Below are 12141 nucleotides of genomic sequence, written 5' to 3' on the forward strand. Positions count from 1 at the left end.
CGTTTGAATAGTTCTCAGCTAAGTTATTTATTTATAATTTTGGTGATTTACTGTAAAAATAACAGTCAAGGGTGGTGGGCGGGCCGTCAGAACGTAAAGGTAGCCCAGATATATTACCCGGGTATTTTCTAAAAATGCTTCTATTATATCACATATTGGGATAAGTAAATCACTGGACCAATCATCAGCCCAAGTATGCTATTGCTTTGGCGGCTCATGTTTCGCCAGATGATCGGTTCTGAGTCTATATTCATCATCTTTATTTTCTCCTTTCGGTTTACTAGGAGCATGGAGGGGGGCCTCGTCTATGATTAGGGAGCCATCAACCATCAGGTCCGCAGCCTCCACAGGCTTGCTTTCAATTGCCTTTTCCGCGTCAGACGGGAAAGATTTCTTGGTATCGACAGTCTCAAATGTCTTGCGCACACGCTCGAAGTGTTCAAGCTCTTTCGCACTGTCCATACCGTTAGATAAATAAACCATATAAGCAATAAGGTGATGTTATGAAAATTTAGAATCATACCTGACACTTGGAACCAGCTCATTCTTAGCTTCAATGAAATCTTGCTCCGTGACCATTACAGCGGTATCGTCTGGAGTCGCAAGGTGGTCAAAGAAATATGCTGTTGTAACGGGTCCGGTAGGAAGAGCCTTTATTCGCTCATCCACCGCAGTGGCCTGTCGAGTAATTGCTTTGAGCATTGCGTCTGAACACAAGGCATACAAGTCGGCACCGGTATAAGTAAACGGTAGCGTTTCCGCGACTCGCCGCAGTGAAAGGTCAGGATGCAGATTAAATTTGCGAGTCAGAGCTTCCAAGATGGTAAGCTGTTTATCATGTGTATCTGACACACCAAGGTACAACATCTTATCGAATCTGCCGGGTCGTAGTAATGCAGCGTCTAAAAGATCGGGACGGTTGGTAGCGCCAATAACAAAGACACCACCGCCATTCTCGTCACCACCGCTCATACCGTCAAGTTCCGCAAGAAGCTGACTGACAATTCTGTCCATGACGCCGCCGCTGTCTCCCTGGTTACCTCGCTTAGGCGCTACAGAGTCCAACTCATCGAAGAAGACCACACAAGGTCGTGCATCTCGAGCACGCTGGAACACTCTTCGCACATTCGCTTCGGATTCTCCAATATACATATTCAAAAGCTCTGGACCCTTGACTGAGAAAAAGTTGAGCGAGAATTCTGTAGCAATTGCCTTTGCAAGAAGAGTCTTTCCTGTTCCCGGCGGCCCGTAGAATAGAATGCCGCTTCGCTTTTTCATACCCTTGGCAAACAACTCTGGCCGTTCAAGTGGAAGCTGAATGGTTTCCATGACAGCATCTTTCACGTTGGTGAGTCCACCAACATCATCCCAAGTGACGTTCGGGATCTTTGGAGCTCCGATTGAATCAGCGAAATTTTTCCTAGCGGCATCGACTGCGGCATCGAAATCAGCTTTGGTGACAGACTGTGTTGCATCACCGCCAGCTATCTGAACATCTCGAACAGTGACTCTCGATTTTGCATCGAGGGGCGCTGCAGAATCCGCGAGCCTCTCTAGCCGCAAAGTCCGCTCAGCAACAGCCCGTTCAACAACATCGACCAAGTCACCAGCAACAAGTGCAGCAGTCTTAACCGCCACTGAGGCCAGGTCAACATTGGGCGATAGCTTTAAGGCAAGATCGCTTACTGCGTTTTTAAGGATCCCTTCTCTCTCCTTCTCTTCTGGAGCTGTCATTTCAAGCTCATGTGTAAAGAGGCTTCGGATTCCATCTGGGACCTTTTCCACATCTGTGGTTGTAGCAATGATAACTCGAGAGTTAGCAACGATCTCTTTCAAAGATGTAACGATTCTGTCCGCTGTTAGGACTTCAATATGCTCAATTAATACGGCGGTGCAAGCTGAGCCACAGGCGAAGGCTCTATCTGCCCTTGCCTTGAGGTATGCTTCAGTTTTCACATCTCCTCCATTAGCTCCTCCTTCACTGAGGATATCGTAGGAATCAATTGTAAAAGTGTGAAGACCAATATCAGCACACGCACGACGTGCAACTGTAGATTTACCAATATTCCTCTGTGTAGAAGTGAGGAGGATAACAACTGGTTTCAACCCCAGCTGGATAGCCCGTGGACTTGTTGCCGCGGCTATCAACTCTCTCACACGCTTCTGGATGGCAGATGTGAAAATTGCCGAGGATTCGGCTTGTAGCCAGGGAGTTGCTCTTTGTTCTATGCTTAGCTGTGGTGCTGCCTTGACAGAAAGCCAGTACTCCCATGTGTTCTCGAGAGTGCCCGGAACGGTGCCAATTTCACTTCCGGCTTGCACCATTCGGGTATTGAGAGTATCGATAGCAGCCACTCCGCCCCATTGTTCATGGTCAGGAGCGCTATCTGGCTCAGAGCTGGTAGTAGGAGCAGTGACATGGCTAACTCGGAACCAAGCAACCCCAATTTTGCTGGATGGGCCGTTCTTAATGGATGAAAAGGCAAGTTGAGAAGGCAGCTCGTCATCCTGACTAGCAGCGTCTGCACTCTTAGTTGCAGAAAAAATTGTCTTCCCTAGACCTTCATCTATACTAATTCCAATCATGTCTCCGCCTTTTACTAGGCGCCTTTTCGACTCGAAATGATGTTTCAAGGCGGCGAATATGGCAGGTTGGAGCGCTCTATCTACCGACAAAGGAGTAGATATCTTCAGTAGAGTAACCTCTTTGGCTGTAGGCGGTGCCTTTGGCATACTACCTCCACGAGAAGCCACCAGTCCAAGTTTCGATGGTCCATGCTGAGCTGGGCCAAGCGATAACGGGGAAAGTTTTATATATTTCGGACTCTGCAAGTTATGCAGTAAAAGGGGGGGTAATAGAACTGTTGGCGTGAGACCATGGGGAGGCATCTGTGAAACACTGGACGATCTGTCTGCTGACTTGTGCATGGCATACCTGATCTTTGGAGGAGATAGACCTGTAACGCCGTAAACCTTTGCAACACGCCAGTTTTCAGGCTCTTCAGTGCTTCCCATTAAACCGTTAAGACCGCTAAAGGCGAGAGAAGAGAGCATGTTTCGTTGTGGTTCATCTGTAGGGGCTATACGAACCCAGTCGCCGGAGAAACATCCAATCTTGACAAGAGTGTGCACATCAACAAAAATGAAGGCATCCGGATCATCTTCTTCTCGTGGTTTAGGGTGGAGGAATTCACTTGGTATGCGATGAAGAAGGCATTCGGCTTTGAACGTTTTACCCCCATGTCTTCCTTGACGAGCAGTGTTTGATGTAAAACTAGAAAATACCGAGCCAGGAGAATGTATGCCTAGTGACCTTCCTCCAAGCCTGGGTGTTGCAGAGGAGAATGCTGACATTGCTCCAGAAGGCTGTTGAGGAAGTTCAGGAGCTGTGAGCGAAATCATATCTTCCAAGGAATCGTCAGAGTCATCGGAGTCACCAGTGTCGCCAGAGTCATTAGATTCATCGGCATCACTACGGCTCTCGGCCGACGCTTCTGTATCGGATTCATCCGGCGGCGACGGACTCTCGATATCAGTGCCTTCCTCTAGCGTTTTCTCTTCTCCTGCGGAGTAAAACATATCATTTGATGTATCTTCCGTATCATCTTCCGTAACTCGTTTGAGGTGAGCAGGGCTAGATATAGATAGAGACTTAGAATGTGATTTCTGCGCTGAGCGTGCCTGTAAAAGCACGATCTTCGTCTTTGGCATCAGGCGGCCCTGAGCCACAGGCTCGCAGAACGATATCCTTGCTGGCGGTGGTGGAGCATGCGTGATAGGGTGTGAAGGTAAGGGAAGAGGAATGATATCCCCATTATGTAAGATATCCCGTTCGGCTAGCCCTCGTCGTATAGCTTCCATCAGCCGTTCCTCCCTCTGCGCAGCAGACTGTTTCGACCCTTTGGGTATGGTTGGCCCTTTCCCTTTAGACCACAATCCATTAGAGGTGCGTGACTTGGTACTGAACCCTCCTCCAAACTTGCCCTGTATTTCGTCAATATCTCGCAACAGGTGCCGTTCCACTGTGACGTATATGGTATCCAAGTGTAGCGGTGTGACATTGACAATATGGATCTCAATTCCACGTTGAGCCAGAACAAAGGAGGACCGCGACGGGTCGCTGCCTTGCAATGCCTGGATAAACGGCTGAATTGAGTTGGCGGAAACGGGGAAGTGGATGGCCGAACTCGAAATGAAGGAGGGTTTCGTCTTCTCGCTGGCCTGAGTATGGGCAGGGACAATGGTCCACTGGACATCTTCAACGGTCGTGAGGTTTGGAGTCCAAGGGGCCAGAGCGACATATATTATATCAGGACGTGTCCCGAAATCTATCTCGGCGCGTGTGTTAGTAGCATGTTCTCTTCGACCACGCGGGCCTAACATAGGATCTCACCATCTGCACCCCGACGAGGGAGCAAGTCTGCCAGCAACTCGTCTGAAAGGACCCCTATCTCACCCTTTAGGCGGATATCAAGCATCAAACGAGCAGATATAGGTCCCTTGCTGGAATTCCGTTGGCGTAGAGCTGCCTTCCGGCGGCGACGCTGGGAGTCATCCACCGCGACGACAGGGCCATTTGATTCCATGACGATACTAATTCAACCACAGCTGCCGTTCTAACTGGCCTCCATTCAAAGGGACAGCCGCAATCCGTGGGCTTTCCAGCAACGAGAAGAGGATAAAGAGGGAGAGCTGGCGTGTAAACTTGGTTGTGAAAGAGAAGCTGTCGAGATGCCGAGGTCCACCTGCTGAAGCGCTAGCCGACGTCAAGTTCTTACACATGCGCGGCTCTCTCAAGCGCACAGCTTTCGAATCTTCCTTTCTCCTTTCTCCTTCCGGGCCGGCCGGTTAGATACATTCTTTTATGAGCACGGGAATAGGTTTCTAGCTTTGATTCCCTCTCATTTACTAGATGTTCTACTAACTTAGTCTGAATCTAGTGTCACTTGTTTCAATAGTATGCTGGAGGGCTGCTCAGTTTTGGTCTTAGGCATGACAACACATTCACCATCCTGGAGAGTGGTTCTGTTGAATTCAAATCCTGTCATAGAGCCAAGTCGACTTGCCAGCTGTCCTGTCCCTTGACACGGAAGATACCGGGGAACCTAGAGAACTCGATGACACGCAAAGTTTCCCTCGGAGCCTTGCGCCGGCGGGATACTCGTGGTGCTTCTGACTCGCAAACGGGTTATTGAACTTTGAAATTTTAGTTACACTGACACGCATGCAACTTGAAATTACTAGAAAACAATATGACTTAGAATTTGGACCAGATGGCCAATTCTAAGGCATTGTTTCTAGACCAATGCCATTGCAATGCTAGGGTGTGGCTCGGGTGTTCGGAATGGGACCATACGAATGCATTTCCGTCACTCAACTTACATAGCGATTGGCAGACAGCCTCTTTAGGCTCCACCTGCCTATTCAGGCCTAGATGGGCCGTATATAAAGCCTGTCAGTTTCCCTACAGCTGGCGGAAAAGGATGAAACATTCAGATTATGAGCCTGCTCACGTCCACAATTCATATACGGAGGTGTACACGAAGACTCTCGCACCTTTTATGAGCTCCCATATCTCCAATTTCACTACCTCACATTCAAAACATGCCGCTCGACACTCATCGCAGGCTTCCCGGCAGCGTATAACGTGTTACGTCCCAAACTCGAAAGAATCGAGACACGAGATGTTCTGATGATCGAAGTCAAGAGTAGAGGGGGCCTACTCAGTCCCTGTGATGACATAACTCTGTGTTGACAAGGCACCGCGCGCATTCAACAACACAGGGGTGATCGAGAATAGACAGAATGAGGAGGAACCCGTGACAGCTTTTACAAGCCCATACCGGCAGTACTTGATGAAAACTTATTGGATTTTTATTAGCCCGGTTTTATACCGAGGCAGGATGGCGCCTCTATACACGGCCAATTGGGTCACAGATTGGTCTAGAGCTCATGGAATTACGACGATGACCTATGACCCCCACCCATAGCCTGGATATGAACCTGATCGAACACGCCTGGAAGAAGCTCTACTCCAATATAAGAGGCATTCAGGCCCCTACCTCTACCAAAAATATAATGAAGCCACCAAAACTGCGATTTCTGAAGTTATCCAGGATGTTTAGGAGGCTATAGCCGATGATTTCTTCGAAGCTTTAGCTGACCACCGTTATTAATGCCAACGGATGGTAAACTAAGTACTAAGGAGCCATTTCTCTTATTATCTCCCTAGTTGCCGTCGGGAGATTGCACCCATTTAGTACTTTTACAGCACCCTAAACGAAAGAGGAAATCCATCCTTATATACGCGTTATACAACCTCTTCGCGATACCAACCAGACTCTCAGCCTTAGGCGCCTTATTACTCTCTCCTCATAAAGTAAGAGTCCATTAATTATCGGTTCCTTACCGTGGCCCTGAGAGATAATAACTAGTGGGAAGACCACCTAAAGGATCAATTATTGCTTCAACAGAACGTATTCTCTCAGGGTTTGAACTACTGGATTAATAAATGAATACAGAGAGCTATATAAACAGGCGGGGTCGGTTGGTAACTAGTGGAGAAGATTGTTTCTGCCTAGATTAAATGATACTTACACTTGGGAAATCAAGCAACGTCAAAGGGAGAAAGTTTTCATATTAGGATTACGAAGGCTTTACTACCCTATCAACATCAATATCTCCAAGATATCCTAGTCCGATTTATCGCCATATATATACCCAATATAAAAGACATACTGTGGCGGTTGAGCTTAAGCACCCTACCTACACTTTACCCGTCCTCGTTCATTGCCACAGCATTATGTCTTCTTATGCCTTCAATTCATGTTAGAGCATCCTAGATGCTTTGATCTATGAGTCTTCCATGTTTACATGTTATTTGGCCACTCCATACAATGAATAAGCTCCATATGTCGATTCACCTGGAAGGGAATTGACAGCGAGGTGGTCGGCCAGAGTTGCCTCGGCCGTGTTTGCACCAGACTATTCAACCTCAGCAGCCGCAATTTATTCAACCGCGGTATCGTCTGCTACCAGCTTTCCAACCGCAATTCCCTTCACAGCCGGTCCAGCAGCCTATCAACGAATAGTTTATCAGCCTATATCTCCGGATAAATTCATTCCCCATTGGCATATCCTGGGCCTTTGGGAGCATGAACCTGCCGATCACCACTTTCTTTCACGAGACCCCGAGTATAAGTCATGCGGCCTCTACAGGCCGAGTGTTTTCTCGATTTAATCAAATGTTAAATGCTGTGCTTAGCCATGGACTTAGGCAGCGCCGCACAATCCTGCTTCATATATGCCTGAGCAGATATTTCATCTGTACTTAGCCTTAGAAAACACATCTAATATACGAATATACACCCATATATATGCACATTTGTTCACCAATGATCCTTCATTGCGCTTGATCGTATTTGACACCAACCTAAGCCGTGGCCGTGGAGATGCATTTACCAACTTTCAATTATGATTACTATGTATATCAATATAAGTAACCCTTTACTTTTTAACTGTTTATCAAATATGAGAACGCAGAGGAATGAGTGATGAAGAAGGTTGAAATCGATGCCTTATCTGCGGCAGGCGACTTCCCACGTGACTAACGCGGAACAACTAAAATCCGTGACAGATGATCAAAACAGGACAAACAAAACAACTAATGCAAACAGATGAAGCAAGGAAATTGTAGACATCATCTACACGACTAGCACAGTGATCTACGATGTATGGCGGAGGGGCGTCGAACTGCTGGCTCTGCAAATGCCGGAGTGATTGAGGTGCATATTCACATGTGTGTGACTCACAAGAAAGGCAGGGAGTGAAATCTTGCTAGCGAGTAAGGAGACTCGAGTCTGCCATAATTGCTTTTGCTTGAGAGAGAACCTTCGTGAAAGGGACGAAACCCTGTGAATTTTGAGCCGCAAAGATGTTGTGGAATAGGGTCGGAGTTTACAACTCTCCGACCCCCTGACAAGGTTATGTGGCATCACTGTCTCAAAACGTATCCCGCGCAGGCCGGGAGTGCTGGTTGGTTGGTTGGAAGGGGGAACAGCAAGAAGTTTCCCGGGCCAGTGAGATGTCGGCAAATTGACGAAGGATGAGGTTTCTGTTACAAGGAGAGGGAACCAAGCTGGCCTCTTCGTGTTATGTGTTGGTTGCTAGGCTGGATGAGGCTACGACTGCGGTGCGTGGCTGTGCTTGCTGCCGCATCACATCAAGAATGCCTTGACGGAATCTTATCGACGTCCACAGCATCAACAGCATCAAACAGAGTAGCCAACAGAGAGCTCAACAGAGGCTACATATCTCCATCTTTCCTCTCTCTGTATCCCCATCTCATCTTTTCATCCGAACGTCTTTTTATACGCGGAGTACGCTATATTAGGTAAGCAACCGCCCGGAGCCGCAGCGCCGAGGCGCCGAAACTAACATTCCGTCAGACCCACTTTTCAATTAGGCAACCGCCATAAAAACACACGAGAGACTTTCTTATCTTCCGCCCTTCGTCTCTCTCTCTCTCTCACTCTTCTCCTTGTTGACAACTTACATCCACCGAAACAACAAACAACTCGGACTCGACGCTGTTGAGGCCTGGGTCTCTGGTGTCGTCTAGTTGGCATTTTTCTTCTCTGAAGTGGCGTTTGCTTCGCTCAGCCGTTGATCTAGTTGTTTACTCCGTACTGTCACCAGGCATCCATCTGGAGTACAACGCTCTTCTGGAGCCGTCCGCCTGAGTGCTTTACTGGTCTAAACAGTTTGGTCTTTGGCTATAGACTTGATACCGCTTTTTTTACTCGACGGGTGGGTAGAATTTTCTGCTCGGCACTCTAGACATCATACTCTAGACCTAATTGACTGCTGTAAGTATACCATATTGCACATTCAACCAGAGAATCCATGTTTCTAACCTTGTCCTTTATCAGTCCAAGCCAGTAGTTACAGGCGGAAACAGAGAATTGGATTGAATTGCCCTGAGAGCTCTCTATCTATATAGGTTCAAGCTGGCTCTCCACCGCTATAATAAGCAAGCAAGCAATTCAGTCAAGATTTAGCTACCGAAAGAATCAGCTGGTGAGTCATGAGAAAATGCTAGGACGAGCCATCCTTGCTCATTAGACCCGGCCTTGCAGATTTTGTGACTTGCCATCCAAAGTCACTCAGTATGTCGTTCGATCTCTGTTCAAGTCCGCGTCGTCGACCGTTTCTAAATGCCAACCTCCCCCGTCTCTCAACCGGTCATTGTGATGGACGCTCCCCCAGCTCCCACACAACAGTTCGCCATGCTACGCTGAGGAAGGAAGCTACCTTTCATGTCTCCGCCTCTCCGTCGTCCGCAGAAAGTGACCCTATCCTCCACTTTCCTACCTTGCTTCGTCGTTCTCCCACCAGCCCCGACACCCTCCAGGAAGTCATTACTGCTAGTGAGAGACGAGTCGCAGGCTGGCTCGGCAGCATTGAGTGTAACTTGGCTGGCCCCGGGAACGAATCACTATTGAAGCAGAGCTCGGTCAAAGATGCTGAGACAAATACCCAGGCTCCGCGAGGTCTGAACGCTCGCCTCACCTCTGCTAACCTAATGGAAATCGACTCTTCGTTTAGGAATTCAGCGAAATCTGGCTCCCCCGTAAAGGAGAGAGTCCGTGCCGAGCTCTCTGACAGCGGTGTTGGTTCTTCTATAGACGAAGAAAAAGGTTCGTTCCATAACACATCCCGGAAACTCGCAGCTTCTTTACTAACCGTTATACAGGCACATTAAAGCGGGACCATACTGGAACTATCCAGGCTAGTGCTCGTGAATCACTCATACCTTCTGGTGCTACCCTCAGCCCCGGGGGTAAAAGGCAGATCCAGCGTCACATTCTTATCCCACTTCTCAAGGAGCAACGCTTGAAAACATTCCAGTCTCTAGTTAGATCGGTGCCACAGCGTATTCAAAGCAACGAGATCACCTGTCTCCGAGACCTTGAGAAGACACTGTTGTACTTGGCTCCCCAACATACCATTTCAAGGTCATCATACCTCAGCTTCTGTGAATTTACCATTCAGTGTGTACACACCACTGTCGGATATCTCAACGACCGCGACCAGCGTCGTCCTGCAGACCGTCCTTATACCAACGGATATTTCCTTGATCTTGTTGAACAAATTCGCCAGTACGCTGCTATGATCAGGACGGCCCGGGAAAGCCGTTCTGCTACCTCTACCCGTGACGACCTTGGCTATTCTTCGTATGTATTCTGACTTTCAGTTTTATTTTATGACATGGACTTACGGTTTTTAGTGGTGAGGAACTTGTCCTCGAAGGCGGCCTTGCAAGCACCGGCCGTCCAGCCGAACTTGTCAGGAAAAAGAAAGGCCAGGCCATCTCTTTGAAAACTGGGGAACCATTCGTGGAACAAAAACCAGTCATCCCAAGCTTGAAGCGCGCTTCTAGTATGGAGAACCAGGATAGCGTCATGCGCTCTATGGCGCGACGCAAGAAGGATGCTCCACCAATGAATATCAACGAGAAATGCAAGCATTGTGATAAAGTTTTCCGTCGCCCCTGTGATCTTACGTAAGTCGCCCTTGTTATCCTCTTGAATGCCGTGTTGGGAATGGCGACTAATTGTTCCCATAGTAAGCATGAGAAGGTCCATACCCGACCATGGAAGTGTCTCGATACCAAATGCAAGTATTATCAACTTGGATGGCCGACTGAGAAAGAGAGAGACCGTCATATGAATGACAGACACACCAAGTCCCCAAAGAAATATAAATGTCTCTACCCAGGGTGTACCTATGACACCAAGCGTCAGAGTAACTGTAAGCAGCACATGGAAAAGCTCCATGGCTACAAATATATTCGATCGAAGAACAATAGCAAGGCTAGTCACCAACTATCCCCTCAGTCAACGCCGATGACGACAAATATCAATAGCCCACAGGCACCCTCTATTGATATCCCCACCCCTCTAAGCGCGACAGCCATGTCTCCATACTTGTCTCCGTATGAACGGCTGTCTTCCCCTTACGAGCAGCCCGTATCTAGTGGAACTCCAAGCATCAGTGGCCAGAGACCTGTCGCTTATGCTCCAAGCCCTGGTGCTTATCCTATTCAGAGTCCCGGTATCTGTGCACCGAGTGAAATTGGACAGCAGAATACTACTCCTGATGACTTCATGCTCTTCCCTGACTCTACATCTCTCAATGAATACAACACATGCCACGATGAATTCAATGCATTCTATGCAGACCTGCAAGCTGGAGACCCTTACGATGGTCTACCACAGCTTGACATGAACCTCCCCTCTGCTTCATCAACTCCAGTTGGTAACCTGACCACTGGGTTTCAGCCCCAGTCACCACCCGATCTCATTGGAAGTAATGCGGACCTAGATTTTCACTTTGATGTCACCGAAAATGAGTACACGTCCATGAATGTCCAGCTTCTCAGCCCAGCGCAATCAATTGAAGCGCAGGCCATGAAATGCAACTCTGAGCCTGAAAACCTCTGTCTCCCACTCCCTGCCTTAGAGCAGAATTCTAACATATCTCCAGCCGGGCACGGTAATGTCATGCTCTACTCCCCCGCATCATATGATGGCGACGAGGGTTTCGACGATGGCTTTGATTGTATGAAAATGGATATGGGTAAACAACTTGGTGACTTCACTCTCTTTGGTGGCCATAAAGACAACATGTGCTCTTCTGGCCTCCTTGGAAATAACTCCGAGACTTGGAGTATTTCTAGCATGTTCCCTCCTCTAGGCACGTTGAATGACCAGTTGAATAATGCCGATTGGCCCCAACAGTTGGGTTCTAGAGATATGGACATCGACTCGATCATGGAAATGGATGATTCATTCTAAACAAGATATGCGATTTACCTTGCATCTTGTATGTCATTGTATCTCATCTTGCCTTGATCTGTAGCCGTCCGCCTTTGCCATTTTTTTCATTCTACCTTGGATGTGGTATATGAAGCCTTCCCCACTCACAATTATGTTCCAGCTCTTAACCCCTTGACTTATTTTCTCTTTCTCCCTTTGGCCTACTCGTTGGTTTTTTTTTTCATTTTCCCTCGTAACCTTTTTGTATTTGCCCTCTATGTACGTAACGTACTTACCCCTGTGTTACTTGCCCCCTTTTCAC

General features: G+C 47.9%; 2 protein-coding genes across 2 annotated transcripts; one reads left to right on the forward strand and one right to left on the reverse strand.

Annotated features, from left to right (window-relative positions):
• Positions 1–198: 198 nt before the first annotated feature.
• Positions 199–4586, reverse strand: MCYG_07567 (peroxisomal biogenesis factor 6; the record flags this gene model as incomplete). The annotated part of the gene is made up of 3 exons (XM_002843738.1): positions 199–454; positions 524–4328; positions 4394–4586. 3 exons carry the CDS (start codon positions 4584–4586, stop codon positions 199–201), a joined length of 4254 nt encoding a protein of 1417 aa, XP_002843784.1.
• Positions 4587–9169: 4583 nt separating this feature from the next.
• Positions 9170–11858, forward strand: MCYG_07568 (zinc finger transcription factor; the record flags this gene model as incomplete). Its single annotated transcript, XM_002843739.1, has 4 exons — positions 9170–9698; positions 9755–10235; positions 10289–10564; positions 10628–11858. 4 exons carry the CDS (start codon positions 9170–9172, stop codon positions 11856–11858), a joined length of 2517 nt encoding a protein of 838 aa, XP_002843785.1.
• Between the last annotated feature and the right edge of the window lie 283 nt (positions 11859–12141).

Source organism: Microsporum canis, genomic scaffold (genome assembly GCF_000151145.1).
Source record: "Microsporum canis CBS 113480 supercont1.7 genomic scaffold, whole genome shotgun sequence".
Lineage (NCBI taxonomy): Eukaryota > Fungi > Ascomycota > Eurotiomycetes > Onygenales > Arthrodermataceae > Microsporum > Microsporum canis.